The sequence below is a fragment of the Sander vitreus genome, chromosome 20 (assembly GCF_031162955.1).
Source record: "Sander vitreus isolate 19-12246 chromosome 20, sanVit1, whole genome shotgun sequence".
In the NCBI taxonomy this organism is placed as follows: Eukaryota; Metazoa; Chordata; class Actinopteri; order Perciformes; family Percidae; genus Sander; species Sander vitreus.
In genome coordinates, this window is record NC_135874.1 from 7,699,693 (window position 1) to 7,715,236 (window position 15,544).

Sequence of the window (15,544 nt, forward strand, 5' to 3'; positions counted from 1 at the left end):
AGAGGACAACATACAGCAAAGAGCTACGGGTCAGAGTCAAACTTTGCACCAGGTGAGCTACACACTTTGTTCAGATTAGTTCTTCTAATTTCTTACCATTAAACTGCTGCTGAAGACAGTTCTGCAGTGATGCCAGCGTTCTGGCAGAAATCTGGTTCACAGACTCATAAGTCTTGATGAGGTCAGTGAGAGCGGAACCCAAACCAGCCAGCTCCTCAGAGGGATATTTTCTACACAGCGTGTTGAGGCTCTCCCTCGTGGAGTCAATACTCCCCTGCTGATTATGCAACTCTTTCTGAAGGTCCTTTAAAACATGTTAAAAACAGAGTTTAGTTTATAAGCTTCCTTACCTTCTCATGTCTGTACTGTAGAACAAACAACTCACAAACCAGTGACAGTGTCAAGATCACTTTGTATCCCAAACGCTTATATTGAAATCCCCTTTTCTCATGTTTACAAAAGTACATTGCATACATATTGAACCAAGCTTCAAGAGTTGTACTTTACAATGTCATTGTTATTTAGGATGCACCTTCACTCTGCAGATGTCTTCAGGATCCGATCCAGTGGGAGAAGAAACAAGGGAGTCCTCCATACTTTTTAGCCATGCAGACATCTGTGAGATGTAGTCTTCCAGCTGTCTCCTTTGAGAAGTGAAGTCCATGAGGTTTCCCCTTGCCTGCTCATGTAGCTTCTGAACTGTGTTGATCTTTTTACGAAGGTCATTTTCCAGCACCTGATGAAAGTAGAATAAAGATTTGTGGGTGACACACATGCATGTAAAGGGGAGGACCTACAGGGTCAGGGGCTAATATCTGTTGGTCAATTAGCGCAAATGTAGTATCACTTGTGAAATACAGTCCAACCAGAAAATCAAAAAATGAGATTATAAAAAATATTTAGTACCTGTAATTTAGCAGGGGTCTCTTGATTTTGACTGCACTTCTTCAGCTCTGATACTTTTCTCTGCAGGGTGTCAAGTTTCTGCTCCTTTTCGCCCATTTCTGCCTGTGGATGTATGAAATAAGAAAAATATGTATTACACCCCCTCTGAGTTGCTTTTCTTGGTTTTCTTTGGTAATCTGCGAGACACTATACCATACTTATCAGGCACCAAAGTAGGTAGAACTAATTTATACCTGGTTTTACTATATCAAAAGTCTTACCTGTAACATGGATAGCCTTGCCGACACCTTCTGACTGTCATTGAGGTTGTTCAAGCTCTCATTTAGTTCAATCACACAGCTGCTTGTCCAGCTGTCAGTGTCCTCGCTGATTTTACGCACATCCTCCCACAGTATCAAACTCTGGTTCAGGCGATCAATGTTATCATCTATCTTCTCAGACACCTGAGAAGTGGATTAAGTCACAAACGTTTACTCTCTGTAGTGCGTCTGGCACGGAGCTTTTATGTTTTGTATTAGGTTGCACTGTTAATGCAACAAATTACAGATCACAAAGCTCTACATTTCAATTATGTTTTCTAGACAAATATATGTATATAAATTGCACTTGGCAATTCAGTGTATTATGATTCTGTGAGATGTGAAAGAGCAAAAAATGTTCAGGTCTTTTGCACTCCTGACCACAAAGGACAACATTATGGGAGTGGTCTTTTGTACTTGTGAGGACACCCAATGCCTTATCAAATTTGGTGTGAGGCGATGTAGCAAAAACCATGTAGGTTAAAGTTTTAACTGTTAGTTGTTAAAGGATCAGGCTAACAGTATTTTATATTCTTGTTGACAAATCCTCTCCATTGTTATATATATATATATATATATATATATATGAAATCAACACATCACACTTACATCCAGCCATTGATCAACAAGTGTCTCCATGTCCTTTTTCATCATTTGAGTGTTACACTCGGGGATCTTCTTCAGTTCAATCACCAGTTGTTTTCCTTTACTGGAAAACTGGTCCAGTTCATGTTGCTTGCTAGCCATCTCTACCTTCACTGCCTCGTGCTACAGATGGAGTAAACACAGCAAACCTTTACAGCATTCTGATTACCAATCATAAAGACAAAACCAAGAACTAAGATACTTTTTTTCTGGATTTGTACAATGAACAGTTTAATTACAAGAAAGTGAGAGGATATTTGAACTGACCTTGGTTAGTGACCTCCTGGTTTCCTCATGGTCCTTTAAAACAGAGCTTATCTCAACCAGAGGTTCAGTGCTCTCAATAATGCTGCTGATGGAGGTTTTCAGGATTTGGTATTCTCGCATAAGCTCCACAAGGACATTGCACTGCTCCTGTCTGTCAAAGAGAGAGAGAAAGTGTATTACCCATACAAGAGTATGTACAATAACTGTAAATACAGTATAACATGCAATAAACATACAATAAATGCCAACAAACTCTTGGAGTGTTGGAAAGTTTGTATTGCTTGAACCTTTCACATCCCAGAAGTAATGTAATGTAGTAAGTACAATAAACTTTAAACAATCAAGCATATAAGTCAGTGTCACAATGTTTTTCTGCCCAAAAAGTGTGTGTTTTATAATTTAGTCCTTTAGTTAGTGTATGTGAGAACAAAGTACTACACCAGAGAGTTCAAATCTCTAAAAATTGATTGAACATAAATAAGAAAAGAAAATGACTAACCACTGACTATTTCTCCCAGTAAGATGTGTCTTTTGTTCTTTCTCAGTATTGATTAGCTTTTGTTTTGAGTAATGTTTCTTCTTTTTTACCCTGCACTTTCTGATAATGCAATATTTCCTGACTCATGAAAAACCCTCTTCCACTCCCTCAGTACCTCTCTGTGATGAGCCTCTTGGTGTCCTCCCATGTGGTCTCCAGCAGGCTGATTTCCCTCAACACCTCCCCAGCCAACTCTGCATCTCTCTGGGCCAGCTGGTTGCCCTTGTTCCTCAGCCACTGCTCCTCATGCTGGTGTGACTGTAGCTCATCCTCCAGCTGATTAAAGAACCTTAGCCTGACAAACAGAAGGACAATACGTTGCTGTTGCACATGTATAATGTACATAAAAAGACAATGCAGTGCACATCCATGTAGTTGCTGGTGCAGGACAAAAAAGTAAATGTAGAAAGAAGGTAAAGTCCGCAACAGCTCAATGCTCCGAAAAATACTTAAATTTTTTTTTAAATTATAGTATTGAACCAATACAAATATTAATCTGATAACACTCTTATAATGCTTTACCTCTGTTGTAGCGCATGCAGGCTGGGCTCTTTAAAGCTCTGGTTGTCGGCTTTTTCTTCAATGTCCTCCACAGCTTTGAGCAGCTGTTCTTTACGCTGTCTAAATGACGTCCAGAGAGCTCCCAGGGCCTCTGCTTCACTCTGCTTAGTACCAAGCAAGTTCCTCACTGCATCCAGCTCAGCACTGAGTGAATCAGCCAGCATGCGGCATGACTTACGAGAACCCTCATCAGCACCGATGTGGAGATGGCTTTTGCAGAGGCTGCTGTCCAGATTGACGGCTAGAGTCTCGAGCTGGCTAATGTCTGGGACAATAGTGGCCAGCTCCTGCTGCAGCTCCTCTACTTTTCCGCGATCCCAGCTCCCCGCACTCTCCACAGTCTGCCTCAGACCCCGCAACACCCCTGCAGCCACACCGTGGGTCTGCAGAAAAGCCTCAAGCCTTTCAAGGCACTCTAACTGGAGCTCGGCTATGTGCTGGGCCTCCAGGTAGGGCTGCAGACAGCTGTCTGCTCTGCTGCGGAGGAGCTGTACATCACTAGGCTCACAGAACTTACAGAGCTTCTCGGCCTGCTGTTCTAAGCTCGTTCTCACACTGGACTGCTTCTGTAACGCCGCCTGGGTCTCCTGTAAAAGGCAATTGATAGAGGATCAGTTGTTGCTATTAAGCAAGATGCTATTTGTTCGGCCAACTGACTATAAGTGGCCCTGGAAGGAGTAGCATCCTGCATGCACAAAGGGATGAACAATGAATCTGTGTGGTTTTTACCTTTACTTGTGTAGTGGCAGACTGCAGGTTGCTGATGTTGATTTGAGAAGCTGAGTGCAGATTTGAGAGCATGTTCTCACTCCACTGGGAGAATTTGAGCAGGGCCTGGTCAAACTGCTCCACCAGCGAGAGGTGGCTCTGAAGCTCTTTGATTCTGGGGGACAAAACAGCAGCATAGTGAGTCAAATGAATAAAGACAAGACCTCCTTTAATCAGCACTTGTACTGTATAGTTTTATCAAAGTCACTCAAATATTTCACACTCTGATATTCCATCATCATCATTGCTACACTACATTTAACTGTATATGATTGATCTACGGTGTAATGTACATACTGAATATCTATAATAAACATGTATTATATTTAATATGGTGTCTAAGAAAATCCAAAACATAGACAAAACATAGCCAGACTCTTTGATTGAGCAGACATAAGCACTTGCCACTGATATTTTAGAAAAGCATCAAATTAACTGCATTTGTGGCTGCTGAAATACTTTAACATGACTTTGTATCATTTAAACACTTACTCACACCAATATAAAACATACACCACAGAAATACCATTACTATTAATATAAATAGTATTAATAGAGTATGTGTGACCTGTAAAGAAAATAACAATAAAGAAAAAATATGATTTTGATTGTTTTAGATTTCCTTACCTTTGAGGGAAGACTTCATTTTGAGCATGCAATCTCTGCTGCAGGGTCTCCAGCTCGTCTTTAATCTGCCTCACTCTGTCTTCTGGTGCAGTAGGACACAAAGATGTCCCCACAGATACCAGTTCAGCATAGGCAGGCGCGAGAGACTGGACCTCAGAGTGCAAGGCCTGCAAGAGAAACAAACTTTTCTTAAAAAAAAACGTTCACTCAAAATATTTTCTCTTTTTTTTTACGTGTGTGTTATTGATTCATCATGTTATGGGAGCAAAAGTCTGTTCACATGTGTATGTAGTGTACCTGCAAATCTTGTAGCTCTGTGTGGAGCTTGGCTTTATCAGCTGCCAGATACTGACTCTCCGGTTTGGATGCAGATTCACTTCTCTCCAAGCAGGAAACAAAGTTTGAATGCTGTTTCTCATACCTGAAACGCATCAATAGAAAAACTGGTGTCTTAGATTTATTTTTCAGTTTACACTGTTGGCTGTACTTTACTGCAAGTGGAGTGTTTACATTAGCATCAACTGGATAAGCCAGTTTTCCAATTTATCTATTAATACCGTTTTTATTCACATGATGTAAAAATCCCACATATGTTAAATAGCTCATACTTTTGCCAAAGAGAAAGCAGGTTTTCCAGAGTGCTCTGTTTGTCCTTTGCCTTCTGTACGTTTTGGTCATAGCTGTTGTTGAGTTCTGTCACAGTTCTCTCTGCTTGCTCTTTCTCACTGAGTCTTCGGGCACCAGCTGACAGAGACAGCAAGGTTCCCTTCAGCTTCTCCTGATGCTGACAGACATCCTGAAGGACAAAAGCACAAGACAGTGACTCACACAGCATTATCTGTGAGCTGGAAGACAGATGGCACTGTATTAAGCTTTGCAGTTCCTTTACATTACAGGAGCAAAGTACATGGAAAACAAATGTATAGAAATATTTTAAAATAAAAGATAAACGTATAAACAACTAAACACCATGTGGTTTTGAAGAGCTTTGTAGGTCTCTGATGAGGAGGTGCAGGATTTGATAGGATGTTCCAGTTTTGTGTGTAGCTCACTGAGAGATGCTTGCACCTAGGAGAAAAACAAGATCAGAACTGTAACTGTCTTTCATGATATGTATTAAAACAAAAAAAGTATCAATATGCCAATTCACCTCCTCAAGGCTAATTCTGAACTTCAGCTGGTGAGAGGAGCTTTCCTCCAGCTGTCCATCAAGCTGCTGTATGCTCTCCTTCAGCTCCTCCCAGTACCTGCCGATTTGGGTCAGACGGGCCTTGATGCGAGCTGCCTCCCCTGAAGATACAAACTGGGCTAGTGCCTGGGAATCTGCCTCCAGCTGACAAGGAACCTCAGCTCGCTCCTGAAGCTCTGCACCAACATTCTGGACATGCAGGGATGGATAGAAAACATTCTTTATAACTGTCAGGTGGAGGTGAAACTATGGAATTTTGTTGGGTACAGTATTTCGGGGGCGGCATTCAGTATGGTAAAATGAACAGTACTTAGGTTGGTGCCTATAATAGCTTTGGCTACTATGGCCCATTAAACTTCCCCAAACAGTTGCTTTTTAAATGGCAGAGGGCTAATGCAGGTGTCAAAACAGAGACAGTGTGTCAGGGCTTGGGCAAAGAAGGCCTGTGATGTTGCTTTTTAACACCAATGGCACTTTAAAACAGCCTTACTGATTGGCTAAGATTACTGTTAGGGCACGGTTGTAGATTTATATACACAATACTGTACCTTTACTGTGTTGATCTGTTGCACAAGAGGCAAAGTAGAAGATTTCAGTACATCCAGCTGCTTTTCCTTGTCAGATATCCACAAGGAAAAGGTTTCAAACCTAGCTCCAAACTGATCCCACTGAGTTTTCATTTCTTCCAGAGTCTTGACACTGGAACACAAGAGTATTAACTATAAATTGGCAGTATTAATTAATTAATAACTACAATTAAACAATAAATATTGGCAATCATGTCATATACAGAGCACCAGATATTTGGGTTTACTCTTGTCCTTGAGATTGGAGGTCAGGTAATTAATCACACAAATACATTCTCAATTGACTTTCAGATACACCTGTGTTACTATGTACATTTTAAATTGTGTTGTATTGCCCTTTGGTATAGTACAGTACATCTGGTACAATATCATATTAGGCTAAACCCATAATGTATTTGAAAACCATAACGTATTTGGAAACACTATTTGAAGACAACTAAAACATTATCTAGCAAACGCAACAAGAATGAAATTCATCATCTTACTCTTTCTTGAGCCCAGCCTCGACTTTGTCCACTTGCTCACTGATGGAACGAGCTTGTTGTAAAAGCAGATTCTTGTTCTTTGGACCAAGCTGGATTTCTTTTGCTCTCTTAAGCAACGTGTTCATATGTGAGGCCTTTGCTTCACACTGCTTCAACAACACCTGTTTACAAAAAAAGAACATTGATAATATTCTTCATTTAGCTAATATATAGTAATAAATCACAGAGTACGTCAGCAGGTGCACAACACAAACTTGACTTACTCTGGCCTGGTCAAGTTCAACTGCCAGACTCTCTGGACTGCTGAAGTTCAGGTCTCTGTCCATAGATGAGCGTGCCTTATTAACAAACTCATGCACTGCCTCCTGCTGGCTGTCAAACTCCTGCCAGGCTGCCAGTGTGACCTGGGGATGACAATGCCCAAAATAATTGATATCAAATCTACTCCACACAGCGCTTTATCTATAACACACAACATAGCCAATTCAAAATGGATAGAAGAGACTAATAATATGAGATGTTTGTCAAATATAATGCTGTTTAGCAGCAAACTTGGACATTACTGCTATTGGACCTTCTCACTGTCACTATCACTTGAATGTAGTATAAGTTACATCAGGAAAAAAAATTAGGGGAAATAGGAAAATATTTACTTTCTAATGTCAGTAATCCAAGATCAAGATCGACCCCAAAAGAACACATGACATCATTAAGTATGCAGATGACACCACCATGTTTGGCTTTATTAGCAAGGGTGATGAGTCAGCATACTGACAGAGGTAGTCTGCAAGCACCTCGCCCCAGTGGTGCTGCAGCACGGTTTCTGCTGCAGAGTCAGAAACATCAGCTAGATTGGTGTGCACCTTACTGAGATCTATAGTGCATTCTACCAAACACACACAAGCCAAACAAAATTTCCATTTCAGGACTCCCGCCTCCATCCTGTTTGCGTTCTGTTAAGGCACCATCAAGATTATGATTACTGACTTACTGCATCACTACCCTCTAAAGGAACTGTAAAGCCTCAGGAGAAAAGTCCTTCCAGCAAAAGAGTATAAATATTTATTTATTAATTTATTAGGGACAACACACATTAATTAACATTAATATGATGTAATTGTGTCAGTTAGCCAAAAAGATTAATTTTTGTTTCCATTTACAGTCCATGGGCAGGTTGATATTATACTTTACAAAGAAACAAGACAAAAAGAAGGCAAAACAGAATTAGAACACATATACTGTAGGAGTATGCAGCATAAATAAAAAGGGAGCCTAGTAAAAACCATTACAGAACGTCATTAAATACGTATCTATATTGATCATGAGATGAGATTTGTCATCAAGCTCAAAGGCTGACATTTATAGATCACATTGTAACATTAATTTTACAGTAATTATTCGGAGAAACAAAAAAAGAGGCCTTCTGAGTTTTTCGATGTTAAGAAAATTAAAGACCCTTTCTGTCATGCTAGTTTGCTTCTGCATTCTAAGTTTGTTGTTATTATTCAGAGCAACAGTGCTGATTTAATCCACTGTGAAACAGTGTCCCAAAGTTTTCCCGAAAAAGTAACATTGCTCACCTCGAGGCTTTGCTCCTGTGAATCCATATTCTGCTCCATTTTGCTGAGTGTGTTCTCTAAACTCTGCAGGTCCTGCTGCAGAGTCTCTCCCAAACCCTCTTCAGCCTGGAGCTGCTGGCCTCTGGTGATCAGCTGCTGGACATCCTTTCTCTTCATCTTTAAACGTTTTAACAGTTGCTATGGGAAGGAAGACATACTTAAAGTGTTAATCTATTGAAATTAATTATAAGCAAACTCTGACTTCAAAACAATGATAATAAAAAAGTCAAGTAATTGTTTCCCCAATTATATAAAAAAATAAAAATAAAAATGTTTGTGTTACTGTACCTGGTGAACAAGAAGTAGTTGCTGCGCTTCTCTCACAGTTGGACAGTCCAGTATTTTGGTGACCTCGGCCTGAGCCTCTTTCTGACCCTGGACGAGATCATCCAAAGTAGTTTGTACCTCTTCCCTGAACTGCACACAGTCCCCCACAGCCAGCACCATCTTCTCAGCCTGGAAGACATAACAGAGAAATATACGGTATCAGAACAAACATGATGAATTAATAGATCTTACCTATAAATCAAAGTGGTATGATAATGCCCTAATAATGTGCACAATGTTATGTTAAATTAGATTATATATATATATATAGATTGTTTTACTATTTCTGTATCTGTATGTCCCTTAAATAATGTTAAAATGTTCAAGTAGCATACTGTAGATTCCCAGAAGGGATATGATGTCTGGGACCCTAATAAAACAAGAAAAAGCTGCACCTACCTCAAAGAGAGAAGCAAGAAGGCCCTTAAAATCAGTAGAGAGCTTGCTCAGTGCACTTCCTTGCCTCTGGGCATCACTGTCAGCACAGATCTCAATAAGTACGGCAATACGAGCTTTTAGCCAGCCAAGATTCCCCTCCTGTAGCTCTGCATCATTCCTCAGCTCCTGCACACAACGAAAGAGTTGTGGTCATAAGAGTCATCTTACACAAAGTGTCACAGTCTCATCTTGTCAGCAGTGACACTGACAAGCCGGTAGCACATCACATGTGACACATCACAGAGGAGGCGAAGAAGGGACTGTCAGTGAATAGTTGGGCTGTGGGGTGTTTGGACTAACTCACCGTGATGGTAGCCTTCACCTGGCCATATTTTCTGGGGTCATTGGCTCGGTTTCTCAGCAGCCTCAGTTGGCTTTCTTTAGATATCAGCCAGCAAGAGAGTTCAGCGTACCTGTTACACACCGTGACGGGAACATGTCACGTTAAATGATTTCAGGAATAACTGCTTGTGAAAGAAAATACTGCAATTATTAAAGGCCAATTGTTTCATTAATGGACCTTTATCAGGCATCAAATTTACAAAGTGAATCAACTCATCTTTAACCTAAAGCCCCATGTCTCAAATACCTGAGATAATTAACACATCATAATTAATAAAAACATCCTTTGAAAAAAAAGAATAAATGTCTAAATCCGCAGAAATGCAAATTAAAATAGTATTTGTATTCTATGAACCGCGACCACAATGTTGTATCTCAAATAAACTCATCCGCCTACCAGGTGTGCATTAGATAACACTTACATCAAAAATGATATTAGTGCTTAGAAATAACAGATTGAAGAGATATTTTCTCTGTTTAGGTCAGTGGCACCTGCATTCGAAGGTTAAGGAGTTTGCTGTTGCTAATGTGCACGTCCTCAAGATGCTATTACACATGTGGTGGCCACAAGAACTGAAAATGGTCTGGTTCAGACTCCTTTGTGTGTTTTCTTTATGGACAGTGTGTGTTGACAATGAAGACAACATGGTGCAGAATGAAGAAGCTTTGCCTTTTCAGTAATGATCTATCAAAACCATATGCATTGCAAACATTATATAAAATCATTTAAACAAGATTACTTTTGGTATGTAATGAATGCAGGGCACTGCCTGGTGAATGAACAACACATTCTTCTATTGTTGAACAGCGAAAGGTTAAATCCTATGCTGGACAACAACTCAGCCCCTATTCTGTATGTATGACTACTGTAACCACCGCAACCCCTTGGCAGCATTAAAAGAGAACTTCACCAAAATAAGTAGTTAGTGCACCTTGCATTGTACTCCTTCCATTTATCTGGGTGCTGCATTAGCTTCTGATGGGTGTTCTCAATTTCCTCTCGGACCTCAGAGAAGTCCTTTCTCGCTGTGTCCAGGGTCTGGTGGACAGGGTCACCCTCAGGGAGCTTTTGACAGAGTTCCTCCATCAGCTGCAGCCTTTTCTCACAGATGGAATGGGGGCCCTTTTCCCTAAAGAAGGCCTAAAGTAAAACAAAAGCACAATTATTTACTTCTGTTAGAAGTGACCACCATGAATACAGGATAAAATTTCCTCCTGCAATCAAAAAGCAAATGTGCACCTGGACTTTCTGGAGGGAACTGTTATTGTCTATTTTGTTGAATGGTCTGGAATGTTGTGGTTGCTGTGTCATCTTTTCTTGATTTTTGTCTGAGTGGGTGGTGATGACGGAAAGGGGGGGGGGGATTTGTTCATGTTGCGCGTTGTATGTTTTTTATTTTGTTGAAAATGTAAAATAAAACCTGTGAAAAAAATGTATGTGAATGTAAGACAACAAAATGCTGCAGTGACACTGGAAGGGCCTCAGTTCTTTTGGATCAAGATTATCAAAATCTTCCCACGCTGCTGCACAGCAGTGAATTTGCATTGAATTGTTTCACATTGAGTTGATCAATACATGAAACTCAGCCAGCTGGCCGGCCACTCTATGCTCACCCTGTGCTCCTTGATGAGCCTCTCGCTCCCCATGCTAGCCAGGTGGCGGTTTTCCCTGGTCACCTCCGCCTGACACTCCTGCAGCAACACCATCAGCTTGCTCCTCTCCACCTCCACTTTAAGATGCAGCAGGTGAAAGGGGGCCTCTGTCTGAGTGTCCTGTGAAATGAGAAAATTCGACAATTACAAGGCCAGATTCAAAGCAATCTGTGCAGCTTGTTTCAAACCAGGGGCGATTCTAGGATCAGACCTTTAGGGGGGCTCAGCCCCTGATTAGAATGTGACATGGATACAGTGCCTTGCAGAAGTGTTAACCCCCCCTTGCTAAATCAGTCATTTCATTAGCCGATAATCTCTGAGCTAGCTACTGAACAACAAGGTCAGCGAACGGTTTTTGACACTATGATGGAACTAAACCTGACACTTTCAGTAATAACATAAGTCACAGTAATAACGACCAATCTGACACAATCTTCTAACATTCAGCAATTTTAGTTGCTTTGGTTTCAATTTGGGGTCTAATCTGCGCCATGAAATTACCAACTTCTTCTCTGGGGACTACCAACGTTGAACTTTACAACTGCACTCCTGCTCTCCCTCTGACAGATTAGATAGAGACTCAGCCAAAGGCAGGAATCTGGCTAGAGGTCTAAAATCGCCAATGTTTCCAACACTTGGGCTAACGTTGAAAAGTGCTATACAAATTTTGGTTTATTTGTATTAGTAAAAAGGGAAAAACATTAAGATTGGAATTATATATTATTCGTAATTATTACTATTGGTTTATACCTTATGTCACAATTGTGGAGCTGAAAAGAAATTTCTAAAATGAATATATGTATATTTATCTAATTGACATAATTAAAAATGGACTTAAAAAGATGTCATAATGTCTATGCAATCTACTTGGAGCTGCATCCTTGCACTTGAAAAATGACACTAGTCAAGCACTAACCTTCCAGTGTTTGTGCAGCTTCCTGACTGTTTCCTGTAGCGACTGCTGCTCCTGCTCTGGCAAAATATCTGTCAGCTCATCACAAGCCTTGAGGAATGTATTCAAGACCCGCTGGTCCAGCTGACCAAAGAACTCCTGCAAAAAAAAATTAAGACCCCATCATGTGTCACACTTAGTAAGTCATGTCTTAATTACATGCATTCTTCTTATTCTTTGTTTTAATTGTACTGTATATATTACTCTGTTGCATTGTTCCATGCTGTGCTAGGACTGACTGTGGTGGTTAAATAGACATAAGATAGACTGTATGCACAGCTATGTATGGCATTGTATGATGTTAAACTGTACTTTCCTGAATCTGGCACAAGGCACAATTTTCTTACCGTGTGCTTCTTGAGCAGCTCCTCTGGGTTGCCTCTTTCTGTCAGACAGTTCTGTGCTGTTTTAAGAACCTTCTCCAGCTCTATCCGTGACTCATCAAACCTCTTCATGAGGCAGCTGTTTGCCTCCACATGCTTCCGCCACTCTGTAGATTCCTTAATCATGCCCTTAACACACAAACAAGTAATTTCTTTAAATACTGAAAGACTTCTAAGAGCTGAATAGAAATTAAATAGGCCTTGGATGTTTACTGTACCTGTGAGGAGGACTGCAGGTCTGCTACTCTTTTCTGCAAAAGGCTCATGTCCATGTACTGGAGGGTTTTACTACTGTTCATTATTTTCTGGATGGTCTGGTGGTTTCTCTCTATGGCTGCCAAACACTTCTTACAGCTATGTGTGAAGGTGGCCAGCTCCTGCAGTATTCAATGACAAGCAGAGTGTTAGTCATTTATTAATATCTTGAGGCTGTGCTTTTCAGACTAACATGATGACAAATGGAAAATGCTAGTTATAGGTATGTTATGTAATTTCTTTATCTATATATTTAAACATTATTCAATACAAATGATATGGTACCATATTGAAACTCCTGTATTAGTTACCTGGCATTTCTGTTTAAAGTCTACTGGTCCCTCAGAGTCACCGGTGCTGGTGATATGACTGGCCTTCTCCAGAGCCTGGTAGAAGCCTGTGATGTTCTTCTCCATTTCTTCCAGTGGAGGTAATAGAGACTGGGATTCCCTCAGCAGAGGCAAACATCTCTCCCTTACCTGATTGGAGGAAAGCATGTTAAATAAAGCAAACTACAGGTGGCTGATATGCTGTTTTGATCTTAAATCAATTAAAGCAAATAAATTAATATTTTCGGGGTTTTAATGCCATGGCAGAAATTAACTATGTTTTACATATCCTTAAAACAATCATTTGCATAATATTTGCAAATTAGCAGCCCTATATTTTGCTATGATACAGCACATTTTAATCTTTGCCAAGTTCCAAAAATTTCCTGCAATCCTTATTTATTCAAGCTTTGGTTAATTTTTGGATAACAAAGGGTAACTTATTTTGGTTAAGGTAAGAATAAGGTTTGGTCATGTCTTTGCTTATTTTTATGTAAAAGAAAACCAAAAGAAGTCCAATATGTTTGTATAAATAGTTTTGGATTCCTAAATACATCAGGAAGAAATAATAAACACTGGCAAAAAAAAACTAGTTATAAGCACCCTCAAAACAAACTGGGCACCTTGAAAAGCACCAGTTTAACTATAAAATATACACAAATACACACACATGCACATGTAAAAATAGAAAGAAGAAAAGCTAAACAAGTGAATAACATACGTATAATGACATGCACACACCTTGCTCAGCTGCTCTTTGACCGAAGCCATCACAGCCATCATCTGTGAAACTTCCTCCTGTGGAGTGTCTTTGGTCAACAGCTGAGCGGTACGGCTCGCTGCCTTACAGGCGGCTTCCATAGCTGGCACTTTGTGCTTGACTTCCTGCAGTAAATTTGGATATAGAGTATAGGGATTTTTCATTGCACAGCAGACAGATGAAGATCAGTCTATACAGAGGAAAGGATGAGCGAATCAGCTGCTTACCTCAACATCTTGAACAAAGGCTCTGACGTTCAGGAAAGATACTTGGACAGGAGCAGTCATCTTCTCATTGGTTGCATCCATGAATATTTTCAAGGTATTAATCCCATCGTGGTAGTCTTGTCTCAATTTATCTACTTCATCGGCTCTTGCATACTGCCAATGAAACAGAGGAAGACAGTAAGTTATCTTTTTGAAAACTTAAGCTGATGCAACAGAAGGGATCATTATATTATTTATTCACGGTACATTTGTTGAAAGGGCATTTACATGTTTGACTTTGACAAACAGCTCCCTCCATCTCCCGTTCAGAAGGAGAAGCTGCTGCTTCAGATCCCGTGAGACTGTGTCATCGCAGGTCTCAATGAGAAAGTTCCCTGCATCGTTCATGTCCATGTGCTGCTGCATCCAATGAGAGAGGTTTCTGAAGAAATCCTAAAAGAAAAAAGGAAGGAAAGACCAAAAACATTCCTCATACAGTTTAGCAGGGAAAAAAATATAAGCTGTATAATACAAATATTACTGTTTATCATGACTAGTATCTGTGATTGTACTTACACGTTTGGCATTCTCTGACTGATTGAGCATCTGCTCTCCGTCCTCTAGCCAGGCCTGCAAAGATGCCACTGTGCTACTGTACTTCTCCCAGTTCGAGATCACCTCCTCCAGCATGCTGCGAACACTCCGCACCTCCAAAGCCAGGTTCCTCCACTGAGCTGTGGCATCATTAAGGAATTTACTTACCCCTTCTGCTTCATCAACTGGAAGTAAAATATGGAACTAGTTCAGTTTAGTTAAAAACACAATATGGGTATCAACTGTACAGGTATAAAACCAATGATTATATTGATCATTTTGATTGATGCTACAGGCTGTTAGGTCAGAAAGATCATGCTAAAATTGCTAATTGCTAATTATTGCTAACTAATGCAATTATTGTTACATATTCATGCACAATGTAATATTATGATTTTTCTGTTCTATGGGATTGAACATATGTTAGAAAAGAAAAGTGCACCCTCATATTTACAGAAAGAAGCGGCTCAGGAAACAGGCAAAGTTAAGGTTTTAAAGATTATCAGGCTGTATTTAGACTTACCTTTGTTACAGGTCTTAGACCCTGTAACATTAAATCAATAATAAGGCTGTTTAACATGAGCCATAGCAAATTCATATATGTACACATATATTATATATATATATATATATATATATATACTTAACAAAGAAATTGGTAATAAAAACAGAAGTCTTACTTGAACTGTCAGACTTTACATACACCTCTGCAGCTTGCCTGAGGCCAGTGAAGATTATCTCATACTGCTCAAAGAACCGGTGGCCTTCTACAAAAGTCTAGAATAGAAAGGCAAACATGAAAATACAGATTAAA

General features: G+C 40.0%; 1 protein-coding gene across 1 annotated transcript in view; it reads right to left on the reverse strand.

Moving 5' to 3' along the window:
* The window catches only part of syne1b (spectrin repeat containing, nuclear envelope 1b), an 82,615-nt gene that overhangs the window by 49,981 nt on the left and 17,090 nt on the right, over window positions 1–15,544 (reverse strand). The window contains exons 14-45 of the mRNA XM_078277361.1: window positions 15,411–15,507; window positions 14,713–14,915; window positions 14,425–14,589; window positions 14,158–14,310; window positions 13,912–14,055; window positions 13,153–13,320; window positions 12,805–12,963; window positions 12,551–12,715; window positions 12,168–12,302; window positions 11,213–11,371; window positions 10,531–10,739; window positions 9,561–9,669; window positions 9,218–9,382; window positions 8,780–8,947; window positions 8,453–8,629; window positions 7,136–7,276; window positions 6,873–7,033; window positions 6,349–6,499; window positions 5,762–5,989; window positions 5,581–5,679; window positions 5,220–5,407; window positions 4,909–5,032; window positions 4,612–4,778; window positions 3,946–4,099; window positions 3,178–3,803; window positions 2,771–2,950; window positions 2,118–2,268; window positions 1,815–1,973; window positions 1,167–1,349; window positions 907–1,008; window positions 533–736; window positions 97–304 (exon numbers count right to left, since the gene is read on the reverse strand). Of these exons, the coding sequence (XP_078133487.1) occupies window positions 97–304; window positions 533–736; window positions 907–1,008; window positions 1,167–1,349; window positions 1,815–1,973; window positions 2,118–2,268; window positions 2,771–2,950; window positions 3,178–3,803; window positions 3,946–4,099; window positions 4,612–4,778; window positions 4,909–5,032; window positions 5,220–5,407; window positions 5,581–5,679; window positions 5,762–5,989; window positions 6,349–6,499; window positions 6,873–7,033; window positions 7,136–7,276; window positions 8,453–8,629; window positions 8,780–8,947; window positions 9,218–9,382; window positions 9,561–9,669; window positions 10,531–10,739; window positions 11,213–11,371; window positions 12,168–12,302; window positions 12,551–12,715; window positions 12,805–12,963; window positions 13,153–13,320; window positions 13,912–14,055; window positions 14,158–14,310; window positions 14,425–14,589; window positions 14,713–14,915; window positions 15,411–15,507 (5,602 nt within the window). The remainder of the gene's footprint in view (window positions 1–96; window positions 305–532; window positions 737–906; window positions 1,009–1,166; window positions 1,350–1,814; window positions 1,974–2,117; window positions 2,269–2,770; window positions 2,951–3,177; window positions 3,804–3,945; window positions 4,100–4,611; window positions 4,779–4,908; window positions 5,033–5,219; window positions 5,408–5,580; window positions 5,680–5,761; window positions 5,990–6,348; window positions 6,500–6,872; window positions 7,034–7,135; window positions 7,277–8,452; window positions 8,630–8,779; window positions 8,948–9,217; window positions 9,383–9,560; window positions 9,670–10,530; window positions 10,740–11,212; window positions 11,372–12,167; window positions 12,303–12,550; window positions 12,716–12,804; window positions 12,964–13,152; window positions 13,321–13,911; window positions 14,056–14,157; window positions 14,311–14,424; window positions 14,590–14,712; window positions 14,916–15,410; window positions 15,508–15,544) is intronic.